Source organism: Canis lupus, chromosome 1 (assembly GCF_011100685.1).
Source record: "Canis lupus familiaris isolate Mischka breed German Shepherd chromosome 1, alternate assembly UU_Cfam_GSD_1.0, whole genome shotgun sequence".
In the NCBI taxonomy this organism is placed as follows: domain Eukaryota; kingdom Metazoa; phylum Chordata; class Mammalia; order Carnivora; family Canidae; genus Canis; species Canis lupus.
Window position 1 is genome coordinate 93,621,539 of NC_049222.1, and position 17,485 is coordinate 93,639,023.

The 17,485-nt window shown below is 43.9% G+C and overlaps 1 protein-coding gene across 1 annotated transcript in view; it reads left to right on the forward strand.

Moving 5' to 3' along the window:
- The window catches only part of SLC1A1 (solute carrier family 1 member 1), an 80,243-nt gene that overhangs the window by 49,405 nt on the left and 13,353 nt on the right, over positions 1–17,485 (forward strand). Inside the window, 6 exon segments of the mRNA NM_001003139.1 lie at positions 7,950–8,042; positions 9,680–9,794; positions 10,997–11,039; positions 12,430–12,528; positions 15,548–15,732; positions 16,806–16,913. Of these exon segments, the coding sequence (NP_001003139.1) occupies positions 7,950–8,042; positions 9,680–9,794; positions 10,997–11,039; positions 12,430–12,528; positions 15,548–15,732; positions 16,806–16,913 (643 nt within the window).

The window sequence follows — 17,485 nt, forward strand, 5'->3', positions numbered from 1 at the left end:
GGAACATTCTGCTGTCCAGGCACCAGAAACTGAGGCCTCCCTCAGGTCTGGGGCAGCAACCATAAATAACTAGGTGTTCAACCATTCAACCAACACATGTTAATCAAGCTCCTTCTACATGCTGGGCACTAGCTATGCATTGCTGAACACGCAGACATCTGGGTCTCCTGCCCTCCATGCTGCTTGCTACAGTCTAGTGCAAAAGATGGAGATAAATAATGAGCCTATTAATACAACTTGTGAAACATGTATGAGCAGGGTGCCAGGTGAGGAAACAGAGGAGCCTGGTTTAGCCTGGTGACTCAGGGAAGGAGCCCCAAGAAAAGTCTTGAAAGTAGACAAGTGAAGAGTAGAGGGAAGGCAATGGGGCAGAGAGAGGAGTCCCTGCAAATTGGGAGGGAGCTGGGTCTGCTTCAGGTGAGGGCTGGGGGATGACCAGGCGGGAAGGTGGCACAGCCTGGGCTAAGAGGGCAGGCAGGCACCTTTCCATCAGGGTCTCCTCAGCCAGCATGAGGATTTTCTAGTTTATCATCCGTGCCATTGGAGGTCATACCAGGGTGTGAAATGGTCTGACGGATGCTCTTAAAGGATCTCTTTAGGGGCACCTGAGCGGCTTAGTGGTTGAGCATCTGCCTTTGGCTCAGGTCGTGATCCAGAGTCCTGGAATTGAATCCCGCACATCGGGCTCCCCACAGGGAGCCTGCTTCTCCCTCTGCCTGTGTCTCTGCCTCTCTTTGTGTGTCTCTCATGAATAAATAAACAAAACCTTAAAAAAAAAAAAAAGAAGGATCTCTTTAGCACCTATCTGATGAAGGAATACAGAAGGATTCAGAGGGGATGAATGAGCTAATTAATATTTGCTGAGTACCTTCCATTTGATCATTTCATTCAGTAATGAGGCTATTTACTGGTATAGTTAAGTTCTAGGCACTGTACTCGGTGTGTTACAGATACTGGTTCTAATCTTCACAGCAGCTGTGCGAGATTACTTGCTTTGCTCCTTACAATTACCCTGTAGGAGACAGAGGCATTGAAACTTTGTGTTTGTATAGATGGAGAAACTGAGTCTGAGAAGAGAAGCCTGGGATTTGAGTCCATGCTTGTTTTTCTCCATGACGGTGATAGAGGGACCATCTGGATAAGAGGGTTTTAACTCCTGTGCAACAATGAGTTTCTTGGATGTTGTGTCCATTCCCAGTCGTGACATACCATCAAATGTCAGACTGGAAAAAAAAAAAAAAAACCTTCCAATAATGGAGTTAATTTTGACACCTTAATGACAAGGTGGAGAGAGACTTTCACAAAAACTTTGTTCTCCAGTGGGTGGTAGCTTAATCAGAGTTCTCGGAGGAGTCTTTTGCCCTCGGGTGTTTATTTTTAAAACATGCTATTGTTTAGCCCATGGCAACTACATCCTTTGTGGTGTTTTTATAGAAAGTTCTAATAGATTATTACTACTCTAGCCAGGAGCCAGCACCCCAGCTCATCAGAGCTTCTTCCCAGGGTAAAAAAGTAAGTGTGTGGTCTTAAAATAAAGACCAAGCAGGTGCCCCTAACTTCCAAGGGCAATCTTGGATGGTGTCCCTGTTTCTAGGCCACAGCCCAGCCTCCAGACTGTCCCTGGTTTTGAAGGATAATTGTGGGCTCACTGGGAAACTGGACTTGTTAAGAAAACAAAAACTCAGTGACACCTGTCAAAGGTGGTAGGACAGACTATTCCGGACCATCGTGATAGGCGTGGGGGCCACTGCAGTGGGATTTGCCAGTCGGGGGGAGAGAGGTGGGGCTCAACTCTGAAAACAGCATCGTACATGGGATTTGATCTTCAAGGAGCAGGGTGGAGGTCAGTGGGTGGAGAGTCACTAAAACAGAACATCAGGGGTACTGGGGGATTCGGACCAAACTGAACCCACAGGATTCTTTCTGGAGGCAGGCCAGGGTAGCCAGACATCACCTGGGGGGATGCTGGAGGACAAGGAGACTGACCAGATATCGAGGGTGGGGGTTCTGGTCAAACTAGCCTAGCAGAGTTCTTGGTAAACCTGGATTTTGCAGGAAGTACATAGACAGGCCCAGGAGAAGGTTCAGGAGCCTGTGGTCAAGCAAACACTCTTTGTCAGAATCCTGCTCATCTTTTTCTGCCCAGTTCACATGCTGTCTGTCTGCCATATCATCTCAGCCTGGTGGCACCCCTGGCACCTCCGAAACCCCCAGTACCCATCCTCTGCTCCAGGGCTTTGCAAAGCATCTGGTTTTTTAGATGGATGGGAGAGATCTAGTTTTTTTAAATTTCCAGTCTGTCACAGATCAGTCATCTTTGTAAACTATAGTAAAAATGAATTACAAGGTAAGGATGTAAAAAAACAAAAACCTACAAAATGTTAGCCCTACTTTTTGTGGTTATATTGAACAAACGGAAAATCCCTGTCCAATTGCTATAAATGTTTTTTTTTTTTAAGATTTTATTTATTCATGAGAGACAGAGAGAGAGAGAGGCAGAGACATAGGAAGAGGGAGAAGCCGGCTCCCTGTGGTGAGCCTGATGAGAGACTGGATCCCAGGACCCCAAGATCATGACCTGAGCCACCCAGGTGCCCCCCATAAATGGTTTTAAGCCCCTTTCTCTGGTTTCTGTACAGACCCTGTCACCCCTGCCTTATGATGGGTTAGTGTGCATTCCCCTCTCATCTGTCAATGTTCAATGAGAAGAAATGAGCTTCAAGTGATGCATGAGGCATTCAGACAAAAGTTTAGGAAGTTCCCTGACAATGAAGATCATTAACATTCCGTGTCCCACAGTCTCTTAAAAAAGTTCATGTACCTTGGATGACTCTAAGATCTATAGTTCAGCAATTTTATTTTTCTGTTAGTTGCTTTTTCTGACTTTTCTTAAGATGGAAAATGTTTGTAGATGCCCACAATTGAAGGAAATTATAAATAAACTGATTTCGAGGATCAAAAAAAAAAAAAGGGAGGAACCCAGAGGAAATGGGTTCTGGGAGTGGATCACAAAGAGAGTGACCAGGCTTCAGCAGGCATGAGGCATGGCCTGAAAGCAGAGGATCCAGGTAGCTATGGAGAGTAAGACCCCAGGATAAAGCACAGTGATGCCCCACCTTTTGGAATGAAGGTGAGCGTGCTGTTTGACCATGCCCCCCAGTAAGTGATGGAGGCCATATTCTTAACCATTATGTCCTGCTGACTCTATCCATGTGCTACCAAATCTAGACCAGCGCTGCCTCATCGAACTTCTGGTGCTGGTAGACATGTTGTCTTTTTGTGCTGCCCGTTGTAGTAGCCACGAGCTACATGTAACTAAGGAAGTGATGGAGAGGTGCTGTCTCCAGAGTCCAGCATCTGGATTAAGGTACCATTTGCATGACATCCACTGAGCCAGACCACACATTCTCAACAGGAGCAATATCACCCCCCAAGGCAGCAAATCCCGGCTATTTGGGGTGAAGGAGGAGAAATGTACTCTTTTTAGGTAAAAAAATACCTGTGTACGTCTAGTACATAAATTTTATTTAAAAGGCTAGGGGAGGGTCAGGGAGAGCAAAGAATGATGAAAAAAAAGGTAGGTAGAGAAACATTAAAATGCTAAATATGTTCTCACATCATGTATGAAAAGCATTATTGTTGGTCACTCTGGGGACTGAACCAAACTGCCCTGTGCAGGTGGTTTCTCAGGAGACTACCTGCTAAGTTCCTAATCACTGACACATGAGTGGATCTTTGAAATGGGCTCACATTGTAAGGAGGGGATTACCTATTTTTTTAAATGCAGCTTTTTCTGTCACAGGGAAAGCATCAAGTACAAAATTCATAAAGCACCTTATTTCATGCCCTGGGGACACAGAGAAGAATAAGCCTCAGGCTTTAGGGTCAGTGCAGTGATGGAAATGCATCCTAGGAGATGATGGTTCTTCCTTGTGTCTCCCCTGGCCCCAAGCCGGCAAGGTAAAGAGGTTGTACTGACTTTAGTAACTAACTTTGGAGTTAAGCTTAAGTTTGTTCGTTCAAAATTACTCAGCACCTGCTAAATGCTGGATCCCCTGGTAAGGTCTAAAGAGTGTGCTGTCCAGCATGGCAGCCATTATCCACGTGTGCAATCAATCACAGTTAAGCAAGATGAAAATTCCTTAGTCACACTGGCCACATTTCAAGTGCTCATTAGCTACACATAGCTCGTAGCTACTACATCAGGCAATACAAACAGAGCATTTCCACCATTGCAGAAGTTCTCTGAGGCAGTGCTGGTCTAGAATTTGGTAGCTTATGGATAGAGCCAGCAGGACATATAGTGGTTAAGAATTTGGCCTTTGGAGACACCTGGGTGGCTCAGCAGTTGAGCATCTGCCTTTGGCTCAGGTCATGATCCTGGGGTCCTGTCCCACATCGGGCTCCCCATGGGGAGCCAGCTTCTCCCTCTGCCTGTGTCTCTGCCTCTCTGTGTGTCTCTCATGAATAAATAAATAAAAATCTCAAAAAAAGAAAAAGAATTTGGTCTTTGGGGTCGAATCTGGGTTGGGATCCCAGCTTCACCATTGAGCATGGAAGAAGGTGACACACATAACCTGCAGTCATTGCCCACTACCCAGTGTTTATTGTCATCATTGTTTTTATTATAATTACCATCAACATTATTGCTATTTTTGGCAGATGGGGTGTGTAGGGCCAGACAGGCATTTTATCTTCAAGTTAAATTCAGTAATGTTCCTGTTATCTATGGAGGCTCTGTCCTCAGCAGCACATTTTAATCTGAGACCTGGACTTGGGGGCCAGCTCTGCCCCCCAATCAGTGATGACTAGAGAGGTAGAAGGGTAACTCTAGAGGTAAAGTGTAGAGAAGGACGATCATTGGTTCGAACACATTCCTGATCTATCCAGGAGAATTGTAGGACTAAAGTAGTTTTGAGAAACGGGAAATAAAGCCTTTCCCAAAAGTAATTGCAAGACAATTGCTGTACTCCAGCAGAGAGGAGCTGGCTGGCTGCTTTGGGGGATGCATTTGCTTAAGATGTTTCCACCAAGAATCTCATTATTATGAAGCCTTTTATTGCCAGCTGGGTCCTGCAATAGAAGCAGAGGCATCAGCCCATGGCCAAATCATTAAGACAAATTAAGACATATTAACATATGCTGGAAACAATTACCTACATATATTTAATTTGTTTCACTGCTGGAAGAAAACCCCGAGAGGGCACAAAACACATACCCGAGAACAGGTCTCCAGCTACCCTGGAAGCCTGTCACTTGCCAGCACCTTCGGGGCTGTTAGCCACTGAAATTAGACATCTACCCAAGGACACTATGTCTGAAAATATACATCCTCTCTTGGACCAGGATTACATGTGCTGATACAGGTTACCTGGAGTTTTGTTGAATTGGAAATTTTTTTTAATCACTCATTTTGAGTGAAATAAATAATTATTTGGATTGTTCATGAAATCATGCCAGAGCTCTAAAATAGGATATTAGACCACATTTTATATTCATATGTAGTTAGCAAACATACATATTTGCATTGTTTGCTCTTGTAAGATTTTACTTATTTATTAGAGAAAGAGCATGAACAGGGGGGAGTGGCAGGCAGAGGGAGGGGGAGAAGCAGATCCCTGCTGAGCGGGGAGCCCAGTGCAGGGCTGGATCCCAGGACCCCAGGATCATGACCTGAGTTGAAGACAGATGCTTCACCAACTGAGCCACCCCGGTGCCCCTCTTCATTTAAGAGACAAAAGCTAAATAGGAGATTCTGAGTTGGGGCCTTCATTGTCTCTTGATGTTTTGTTGTTGCTATTGTTGTTTCTTGCAGAGTTGTTATTTTTAATTGTCTTACCATGAGAAGAAAGTCTTCTCAACCACAGCAAAGTGCATTTTTCCCAGAGAGAGATAATGGAATCTGTCATCAGGGTTATTCTAGGATGTGTCTGTTGCAATATGCCCATCATATGGTAATGGCACAGTCTTGTCCCGAGCCTTGGCGAATGGGATCTTACAGCATCGTGGGGTGGTCGCTAAAGAGGCCAGAACCCCTTCTGTCAAAATATTAGCTTCCAGAGGAACAATCAACAGCTGGGATGAATGACATGTTTACAGTGAGAGATGATTTGTTCTGTCATCATGATGATGATAGCTTGCTTACAGATTTCTCTGATTTACGGAGTATGTACAATGATACGTGAGAAGCATAATCCCCCAGTCACTTTTTTAAAAAAAGGATAGATCTTTTATGGTGTCAGGAATGAACACACAAGCTACCTGTGTATGCCAGTAGCCTACAGGTTTACTACCTCTCCTTGGGGCTGCCTCATGCCAGCCTCTTCATTTTTCCTGCCGCCTGGTACTTCAGGCTTTGCCAGTGGTTATGGGACAGCTCACATGTGCTGAAGTTTCAAGTAATTTTCTGTGATGATAATTTGACTCAATATGTGGTTCTCATTTGGAAAACGGGCAGGGTACAGTCTGAAACCTTCAAATGTCAGTTAGCTAAAAGGTGGTTTGGTTGCTTCTCCACTTTCCCTGTCTTCCAACACAGAAGCTATCCAGGTAGCCGCATCATTTGGCTCCCTTTATAGAAGCATCTTTACTGGAGGCCAAGGATTTCTAGCAAGAAGGGATGTGTGCCTCCCACCTCCATAATTATCCTTGGCATTCTGGATAGCCCTTCCATTTTTCAGGTGACGTTCAGTCATGTTAGAGACCACCATAGACCTTTTGAGACTACTGCTAACAGTGTGGTTGTAAGTCTTTTAAATTGGAAATCTTTATTTATATCATACCGCTTGAAAATGGATATTTTGTCTCACAGAGCCGTACACAATAAGGTTGTTAAGGTAGAAGCAATTTGAAAATCATGGAAAGAAGAAGAAAATGTGCCAGCCAGGATAAATAATGAAATTACTGTGATTTATTATTAAAGTTGGCTCTGAGTATCTCCAAAGCTCTGGCAATAAGTGGATGATTAAATGCATTATGGTATGGTCCCATGACAAGATCATGCAGCCATTAAAATTACCCTTGGGAGGGGAATTTGTAACAAGAAAATTCTTATGATACAGTATGAGGAAGAGAGGATTAAAAACTATGGAATTATCTCAACTATGTTTATGAAAAAAATCAAGAAAAAATATTGACAGAAGATTCTCCAGCATATCAATGACAGTTGATGAGATGGAGTGATTTTCATTTTCCTGTTTTCAAATTGTTACAACGAACATATATTAACTTTCATAATCACACACAAAAGTTATCTTTTTGGTTGACTCTGAGCTTCCTGACAGAAAAGGCAAAAGGGAGACAAGGGTGAGTTTTACAATGTTCATTATTTGAGGAAAGAATGGTCTCCATGCTTCAAGATAAACTTTCTGGGTATTGAATTCCAGAAGGGTTTTTCTGGATACTGACTTGAAGGCTGTGGGGGGATGTGACATACAAATTTTAACGAAGTTCTTAGAGCAGATGCAGGAGGGGAGCTGCTCCTGTCTCATAATCAGCCCCAAGAGCACTGGCTGGCAGTGGGGTGAGCGGAGAGGAGAGATTACCTCTTGCCTCTCTTCTGACTGCATTCTTTGTTGGCAATTTTGAAGACCTTCCTTTGCCCGTTGCATCTTATCCAGAGGAAATGTGTGAGGCCCAGCAGGTGCAGAGGACAGCGCTTAGCACTTTATTTCACATCTTGAAGATTGAATGACCTCCAGTCCTAGAAATCGCTTCTTTTAAAAATTAATGTGACTTGGGATGACTGGGTGGCTCAGTGGTTGAGGATCTGCCTTTGGCTCAGGTCATGATCCTAAGGTCCTGGGATCGAGTCCCACATTGGGCTCCCCGCAGGGAGCCTGCTTCTCCCTCTGCCTGTGTCTCTGCCTCTCTCTCTATGTCTCTCATGAATAAATAAAATCTTTTAAAAAAATTAATGTAACTTGACATCTCCCCCTCCCTTCTTGCAGGTGTTGCTGCACTGGATTCCAGTGTATCCGGGAAAATTGGTCTACGTGCTGTCATATATTATTTCTGTACCACTGTCATTGCTGTAGTTCTAGGTAAGATCTATTTCTGATTCCTTATTCCTCTGTATAATGGTGAATTTTTCTTTCAAAGTAGTTGGACTTTTTTAAATGCACTTTTTTTTCCATTCAAAAAGTAGTTTTGTCAAACTAACATGAAGCTTTTGGGCTTAAAGTCTACACGGCACCTTTTACATGAAGAAAATATAATACTGACTGAAGTTCAGCTGTGGCACTGCTGATGAATGTCCCTAGTAAAGGCACAGAAAGAGGTTGCCAGTTCTGTGCTTTATCAGGCTCACTGAGTAGAAGGAAGTGAAGTCAAGAGCTTATATAATCTGTAAACTGAATAATTAGTCTGTAATAGTGGAGTTGAGTCTAATTGTGAAATATTTCCAAAAAGATAGCATTTCGGTGCATTTCAAATTCCACATGGTACTGAGAGCTCACAGCACTTGCCAAATATAAATTCCACTTGAAAAGGGGAGAAAGTTCTAATAAAGGAATGTAGCTGCTCTTGTATGTTTGGCATTCTTTTGTGAAGAAAGTGTGGTCCGTCCTTTGTGACCTAACATTTTAAAAAGGATGCCCCGAGTGGGCAGAGAGGCTGGGAAGAATCAGCCAGCGTGATCCTGCTGCTTCTGCTTTAATGGATTGTTAGGATGTGGTGAGGTTGGAGTGGTGTTAGGCACCAGGTGTTAGGGCACCTGGGAGGGCCTGAACCCTGTCTTAAACCAAAGCCCCATCTCCCCATGAGGTTCCTGAGGGGAGGGAGGCATGAAAGAAAAAGCCAGTGTGTGTCTCTCCTGCAAGCCTGAGAGGGAAGAGGGGACCACACCCACCATGGTCCTTGTATCACCCCCTGACTCATCTCACTGGCAAAACTGACCTGCTCAGCATCTGGACATCCTGCCCCTGTGGACTGGCATTCCCCTTCCAGTCAAGGAGTCTCTTATGCCTTGATCTCCAGCCTCCCACCTCTGCTTGGACACCCCGAAGGACAGGAACCCATGGTTCCAAGTTCCAAAATGGCACTCGCAGATACTCCCCCTTGAGACGGTTCATCACAGCAGGAATACAAGAGCCATCTCTCCCTCTAAAGTCTATTTGTTCTCATTCCATCCCCTGAGTGTCACAGGGAATACTACTTTTCTTAAACCTAGCCCTTTTTTGGATTATATAATAGCTTTCCAGATATTTGAAGGCTTCTGGTATGGAAGGAAGGTAGGGCTTGTTTTGGAAACACCTCAGGAAAATAACCAGCATCTGTGGGTAAGAGTTACATAAAGATATTGAATGAGTGCCCTGAGTTGGAAAAGGAATCACCCTCATGCCAACCCCTGCCTAGGCTGATCTCATAAGCTAAGGAAAAGAAAATAGAAAATTCTCATTAGCACATCTCTCCAGAAGCAATTCTGGAATGCAACTTAGTTTAAAAAAAAAAAAAAAGAAAAGAAAGAAAAATGGGAAAAGTTCCTTCTGGTTCATTTAAATGGAAAAATAATTAAGGCCACTGCTGAGGTCCCAGCTGAGGCTCAGCATTTTGGCTGGATCTCGGAGTCCTCATTCCAGTATTGCTTGGTACCACCATGTCTACTGGTTCTAAGGATGCTCTGGGGGGGTGGGTGTTCTGGAAGGTTCCTAATGCTCTGTGGTACTCTCCTTGGCCGCAGGCATCGTGCTGGTGGTGAGCATCAAGCCTGGTGTGTCCCAGAAAGTGGATGAAATTGACAGGACAGGCAGCAGCCCCGAAGTCAGTACAGTGGATGCCATGTTAGATCTGATCAGGTGAGTGTCTGGCCAGCGGGGCAGCTCCATAGGCATGCCACCTGCAATACTGTGATCGCATGGGATCCATGCTTGCTCTGCTGTCACTATCTTGAAACTTCTAATAGTTTTTTAATCATTGTGTGTTTTCAATTAGCCCCGTACCCTGAAATCACATGGCCAGGCCTGCTTGCCAGACCGTGGTGCCAAGAGGGGATGGGAAGGAACAGGCTCCTCTATCTGGATTTTGAATGGACAGAAATGCAGAAAGTATACTTACTGCATTGAGATACTAGGCTGGGTTGGGGGTCAGTTCTGAAGCACACTTGAAGAAATACATTTTTTTTATTGTACAGGAGAAACCCTCTTATTGGAAGCAATCAGGGCTAAAAATCAGTTAATTTTAAGATAGAGAATTGTAAAAAAAAAAAAAAATGACAGACATGCATTATATTACCTTGACATTTAAAATTTAAATGCATTTTTTTTTTTTTGCCAGTTTCTGACATAGGGCCAAGGTCTTTCCTTCCAGGGTGTCAGTCGATTATAATTTCATAGCATTTCTCTTGCACCTGCTACCCTTACAAAGGCATCTTGTATAGTTTCCAGGTTCCATTTCCTTGAAGTAGAACAACAGAACCCTTAGACCTGCAAAGAAAGCTGAATGCCAGTTTTTCTTCCCATTTAGGGGCCCTCTGAACCTGATTTAACCACAGAAATTTTAGTCACCTGTCTTGGTTGAGTTTCTAGGCGTTGCATTTAGTGTTTATAAAAAAACACGCCTTCTGTTTCATACTCCTGTTTCATTGATTCACATAATTTTTAATTCAATAATTATGCTTATATTCATAATTGGCATAAAGAAATTGGGAACCTATGCAGTGGGCTCTCAGTAGGCCTGTGTTCTCATCGGTGAAAACAGAAGCATACAGGGTATTAAGGAGGTGCCTTGACTGTGAGTGTCCACCTGCCAAGGACAGCAAGCGTTTCAGTTCCTCAGTGAATCAGCTAAGCCATGGCTGTTTAAGAGAGCTTTCTAGACTTGGCTGAAGGTCGGCAGGGGAAAAACATCTTTAATCCAAGGAAGTATTTGCAAAGGAGAGGCCAGAGGAGAAACCAGAGTACTGGTTCTATGTTCTACTCATGTTCACCAAGGTATTGAGTATGACCAAAAAGAAAAAGAATTTGCCTTAACGTGACACTGCTTTTCATGTCTCCAACAGGAATATGTTCCCTGAGAATCTTGTACAAGCCTGTTTTCAGCAGGTAAGAATAAGACTTTTTGCCTTCAGGCTGCTCCCTTCTTTGCTTTACCAATTAAGATTTTTTATGTCCTGCTATGACCCAAGAACTGGCATGAGCCCATCCGAACTGGCAGGAAAGGTACCTCTGAATGTGTCTGCAGAGCAATCTCAGGTGACTTCTCTGCTTCATGTCTCTGGGTCTTTTGGGCCCTGGAGAAGTCCCCCATTAGATATGATGCTGGCTCCCTTTCCTTGTTTTTGGAGGACCACATGGTATTTGTGAAGAAGCTTAGACTGTCTGCAGAAGCAGCACCCTGCAGGAATAACCCCATCTCCTCCTTCCTTCCTCGCTCATGTTGGGACAGCAATATCTAACCCACATGAGGGCTTAGCAGTCCTGGGGTTCAGTCTTTTTATCTTACATTCTGAAAATTAACTGACCAGTTTCCTTAATCCTTGTGTGTGCCCATTCCTGGCACGCCACCCACCCAGCCCCGGCCATGTAACAAAGCCATGATTTTTCCTCTAGGAAAGCTTCATGGTCTCGTCACTCCACTTCCTTGCTGCCCTTCTCTCTTGTTTATATGTGCACTTGAAGACAGCTGAGTCTATCACAAACTGCTGAATTCATTTACATAAATTGTGTGAACAGAGACCTCTGTGTATACCAACAGAGATGCCATGAAGTTGCTCCCTGCCAAACTCCAGGAGGCACACAACTGCTTCTATTTCAAGGATGCCTTCACGGTTCTGCCACAGTGGTCATTTGTCAGGTTCTCGAGGTTGGCAGAGCCTCTGAGGGGTGATATTTTTGCCTGCTGTAATGGTATACTAGCTTTTTCTTAAAGCTCTCTGCTGAAGCTGGACAGAACCAAACAAAGGTGAAGGAAGGGAATTCAACAGAAATCTTACTCATGGCCCCGCCCTAAAGGGACTGTTGACTTTGGAACAGCTGTGTAGTTCTTGATGTTTCCGAAAATCATGGTGACTACCTTTATCAAAGTGATGAGGTGTTTCTCTCAGAGTAAAATTAACAAATGACTAGACAGATAGAAACACAACGATTGACAGGATCCTGCACGGTCTCTTAAAGCATCTCCAAATAAAACCTGTTCTTTCTTTCCCATTATCACTCTGTTAATTTGTCCCTTATTATAAAAGAAAACATTCTGACATCATTGAATGGCAGCTGTGGGAATCAGGGTTTAGACTTCTCGGCCCCACTTTTGCCTCTAAAGTCTCTTGGGAGGTACTATGAAAACCCAGAGCCAAGAGAAGGCGACAGAAGCAGAAGCTTTCAGTGGTGCTCCTTTAGCTGAAGTAACATATCCCTGTGGTATAGGCTCTGAGGCTGGAAAAACTCTTATTTTGTTGATTTCTCTGGTCTTTTTTTTTTTTCCTCCAACATGCAGTATAAAACCAAGCGTGAAGAAGTAAGTTCTCCCAGTGAGCCAGGGATGAACATGACGGAAGCATCTGTCACCGCTATCATGACTACTGCCATTTCCAAGGTACCTTGTCACCTGCGCCCCTTCCCCAATAGGCAGGGGCAGAGTTGTGAGCAAGCAGGAGATGGAAATACAGTCACTACTTGCTAAAATGTATTTGTAACCCCAAAGTCAACACGATGCTCTCATATCACTCTCAGACACACAGGGAGTGGTGAGAAATTTAAGTCACCCAGGACACACACTCCCAGCTGAGGATGAACAGGGCCGAGCTCTGCTTTTTCTTTTCTTTTCTTTTCTTTTTCTTTTTTCTTTTTTCTTTTTTCTTTTTTTAAGTAGGCTCCATGCCCAACATAGGGCTTGAACTCATGATCCTGAGATCAAGAGTTGCATGCTCTACTGACAGAGCCAGCCAGGTACCCCAGGCTCTGCCTTCTTGCTTCAGCTCTCTTGTTACAAACAAGTGTCCTTTTAGTGGTGTGTTTATGCCACATTTTTCATATTTTTGTGTTTTTTCGTGATAATTTCACTGTTTAAAATGTCACCCAGGCACAGTGCTACAGTGCTGACTTCTATTCTCAGGGCAGGAAGGCTGTGATGTGCCAGATGGAAAATACATGTGCATTAGATCAAGCTTCATTCAGGCCTAAGTGTTGGTTGGGAGTTCATTGTTCATCATTCAACAATATATATTAAATATTTATGTGTTTTTGAACAGAAACACACATAAAGCAAGTTATATACCAACTATTTGATGAAAATGTTGCAAACATTAGTTCCCAGGAACCTGATCTTATAGTTCCCCTGAGAACAAGGATTCAAGATTTGCTAACTCAGTGTTAGTGGGTGACCACTTTGTAGAACTTGACTCCCACGCATTCTGAGAAGGAACTGAACCACACAGAGAAAAGAATGAGTCCTGTTATCTCTATTATCTCTGTCACTCCTTGAGTTGAGTTGGGAACTACTTTAGATTTGCATGACCATGGAAATGTGGAGATGCAGGGCCACATTCCTTATCGGAAACTCTCTTCCCAGATGTGATTCAGAGTCCAGAGTTTTTTACTCTCTATGGGCCACATGGTATAGGCACTGTATGTTACGCAAACACACTTAAGGGGAATTGGCAACAACTCTCTATGATCAAGGACAGCGACAGTCCTGCGGCAAACTTGTGGATATCCTGCCAGATGAAAGAAATAAACCCTAAGTAGCCTGGTCTCAGTTCAGAATAGGTCCTGCCACCAAGAATTTGCTGTATACCCATCATTAAAATCCATGGGTTTTGAGAGGTATTGGAATTTCAGCATTAGAGGTTAGAACGTATGGGCCTGACATAGTACCTCTTATAGTCCTATAGTAGGTTTATGCTGAACATTCTCTGCCTCCAAATAGAAAGAGAAGATTTAAGGAAAAAATAATAATAAATGTTTGGGAGACTTAGAAATTCAAATGAGATAGGCCACGGTTTGCTCCTGCTTTCTACTGCAGAAAGTCGTAAGTCCTCAAGCTGGCTCAGGACCCTCTGCCACTGGGCTCTTCCCTGGTTTCCCAGGTCCCCTCCCAGTGGCCCTCTCCATCCCATCCAGACCCTCAGTTCCTCCTTCTACCCGCCTTCACATGGGAAGACTTTTGTGAGCACCCTGCATGAGCTAGGCTTGCTAGGCATCAAGATGCCACTGGTGCAGACAGATCTGCCCTCTGCCCTCAGATGACCAGCAGTGAGCATTGCAATTGGGAGGAACAGGATTCTCTGGGGGCATTTAACAGAAACAAACTAAGCCTTTGGAGGCCATAAAGGAGGAGTAGGGAGTAGGGACTCTCCAGGCAGGGTGGGGCTGCCCAGTGCATGATGACTGGCCTGCTTACACCGTTTTTCTGAAGTGTGCTTTCATCTCCTGGCTGCCTGCCACTCAGGCTGAACTCTCCCTCACCCCACGGCCATCAATTCCATCTCTGTCTGATGCCTGCATCTTGTAGCTTGGCCACGCAGTTAATTACGCACCACCTCGCCATCACTGGTTTGTTTTTCTTACAGTTAATCTTATCTATCTCGCTGTAGTTGAAGACTTAACACTGTAGCCAGTGCACCAAGCACACTCTAGCTGTTTGATCAATACGAATTTGAGCATATCAGATTATAAGTAAAAAATGGCTGGCATACCAGGAGTTTATCAACCATTTATAATACTTTATAAACCTGGCTTGTACCACTGAGATTATGTTATCTCCCTGTGAAATCTCGCAGTAAATCTCATGCTGCCCCCACTCGGATTAAGTTTTCTCAGCATCTCATTGCTGTTCTTACCCGGGATCCGGTGAAGGAATGGTTTATAGTAGCAGGCATTTGGTTAATATTTATATCTCTAGGGGATCCCTGGGTGGCTCAGCTGTTTAGCGCCTGCCTTTGGCTTAGGGCGTGATCCTGGAGTCCTGGGATCAAGTCCCACATCGGGCTCCCTGCATGGAGCCTGCTTCTCCCTCTGCCTGTGTCTCTGCCTCTCTCTCTCTCTGTCTCTCATGAATAAATAAATAACATCTTTAAAAAATATATTTATATCTCTAAAGTCCCATTGATCATCCAAGATTAGAGTCAGTAAACAATGTTCCTTTTCTTCACCACCAGGATAAAACAGATAGTAAGATATCCTAAAAATGTTCACCATGGTAAATATTTTGCTCTTCCTTCATTATTAATTCCCATCTTTTTCACACACTCCAAATGTAGCGAAGTTGTTAAAATAACCCTGAAAAGTGCCTTCATTCTAAAGTTCTTGTTAAAAATGCAAGATATCCCAGAATAAGAAATGTTCAAAAGACATCTTCAAGTTTGGATTTTTTGAGAAAAAGGAAAAAAAAAATCACTTCAGTGGCAGAGGGTGGGGGCAGTACAAACTTGATACATGCGTAGGTGGTTTGTTGTTTGTTGTGTTTTTTTTTTCTTCTCCCCAAGTATTGTTGACTCTGATGGGTAGATTACTAGTTTATTATTTTGGCTATTGAATCTTCTCATTTCAGGGCCTCTGCATTCCAACAAAGTTATAATTGTGCATCAATATATTCTCTTGGTTTTGATCCACAGAACAAAACAAAGGAATACAAAGTCGTAGGCATGTATTCAGATGGCATAAATGTCCTGGGCCTGATTGTCTTTTGCCTCGTCTTTGGACTTGTCATTGGAAAAATGGGAGAAAAAGGACAGGTTCTGGTGGATTTCTTCAATGCTCTAAGTGATGCAACCATGAAAATTGTTCAGATCATTATGTGGTGAGTAGATGCCAGTGAATGCCATCTTGCTTCTCCTGACAATTGTCTCCTCAAAATTAGAATACAGAGGCCTGTGTTTCTCCACTGACCTCACCCCAGGAAGGATAAACATGGAATGCTGAGACACTAGAATAGTCAGTAATTCTACATATTACTTAGGAGTTAGTTCAAGAATAACAAGAATCTGCATATCAGCCATTGTCTTTTCTACCAAAGCCCTTGATCGGCTTGTCCCCAACCAGCATTTATCTAAGAAATAACTCTTAAAATAGTGATTTAAAGGGGCTCTTTACACATCAGAACACAAAGTGCTCTCCTTAGATGAGCATACCAGCGGTGCCACCTACACATCTGCCCCATCCCTGGAAGTATCAAAAAGTCTATCTTTTCTAGGTGATCTCTGCCCCCATTTATCTCATACTGAGTTGACTCAACATTATTTACCCCAAAATGTAGACAATGACAATGACGCAAAAGGTTTAATTATTTCAGCCACTTACTCCCGCTGAACCTCAGCTTCATCATCTGTTAAAAAAAAGGGGGGGGGATAATAAATGTCTCCCCCTTGAGCTGGGAGAAGTACATTAAGGGACATGATGTATGTCAAATACTTAACCCAATACCAGGCATGTAATTAGGACTCCAGAAACAGAGCTGTTATGACCACTTCCGCTACTAATTGTATTGCTCGGTTGCTGAATCTACCACCTGGGAAACAAGATGACCGGAGATAGAAAGAACATGGTGGCCATGTATGGAGGGTCAAGCAAAAGTTGAGATCTGCAGATGGGACCATCCACTGGACATATGTGTACCGGGAGCAAGGCATGGGATATGCACCTGTTTAACCATGTGTGTACATGCACAGGTACTGAACCCTGGCGCCTCAAGCGCCAAGTGTGGTCCACCAGGGCCTGAGGCTGGCACCTTAGCTTTATTGTGTACCAGGTGCTCCTCCCAGCTGAGCGCACATACTGAGCCAGGGGGCATGTCCTGGCTTGTTTTTTGCACAGCAGTCCCACCTCAAGAAGACACCTGATAATGGGAGTGTCTTTGCTCTGCTTGCTTTCTAGTTACATGCCACTTGGCATTTTGTTCCTGATTGCTGGGAAGATCATAGAAGTTGAAGACTGGGAAATATTCCGCAAGCTAGGCCTTTACATGGCTACCGTCCTGAGTGGGTATGTCAGACTTGAGAGAGGGGAAGCAGGAACTGTGTTTGAGCCAATGGATTGCTGCTGAGAAGCTGCATTTCAGTTATAATCGGCTTCTCCCATGTGTGGAGAAAGAGGGGGTTCAGAGATAAGAGAGCAGGGTGGAGGGCTGCCCTTTAACAGCTGTACTGGGGGAGGATCATACTGTGCTAATTGCCAGATCTTGGCAGAACAGCCTGGACCATGGTTTATTGCTGCCTTTATTAGTTGTGTTAAAATCATTTTTGAAACGAGCAAAACCTACTGGTGGCCTCTCTTGGCATTCACTTCTCCAAGGATGGAAACTCACCAGACTAGTAAGAATAGCCCACAAGTACCCCAACCCCAAGAAAGAAATCAGGTAGAGCCTAAATGAAATGAGACTTGGGCAAGTAGGAGCAGGTGGCCAGTTGGTTCCAACCCTGTTGATGGGACTGGTAACCACTACCACACTCTGCACCATCAGAGGGTCAGAGAGGATGTTGGGAAAATCTTCAGGCTGGGAGGAATTATGAAAAACAGGGAGGCAGCCTGGGGACAGGTCATTTACTATTTATCTA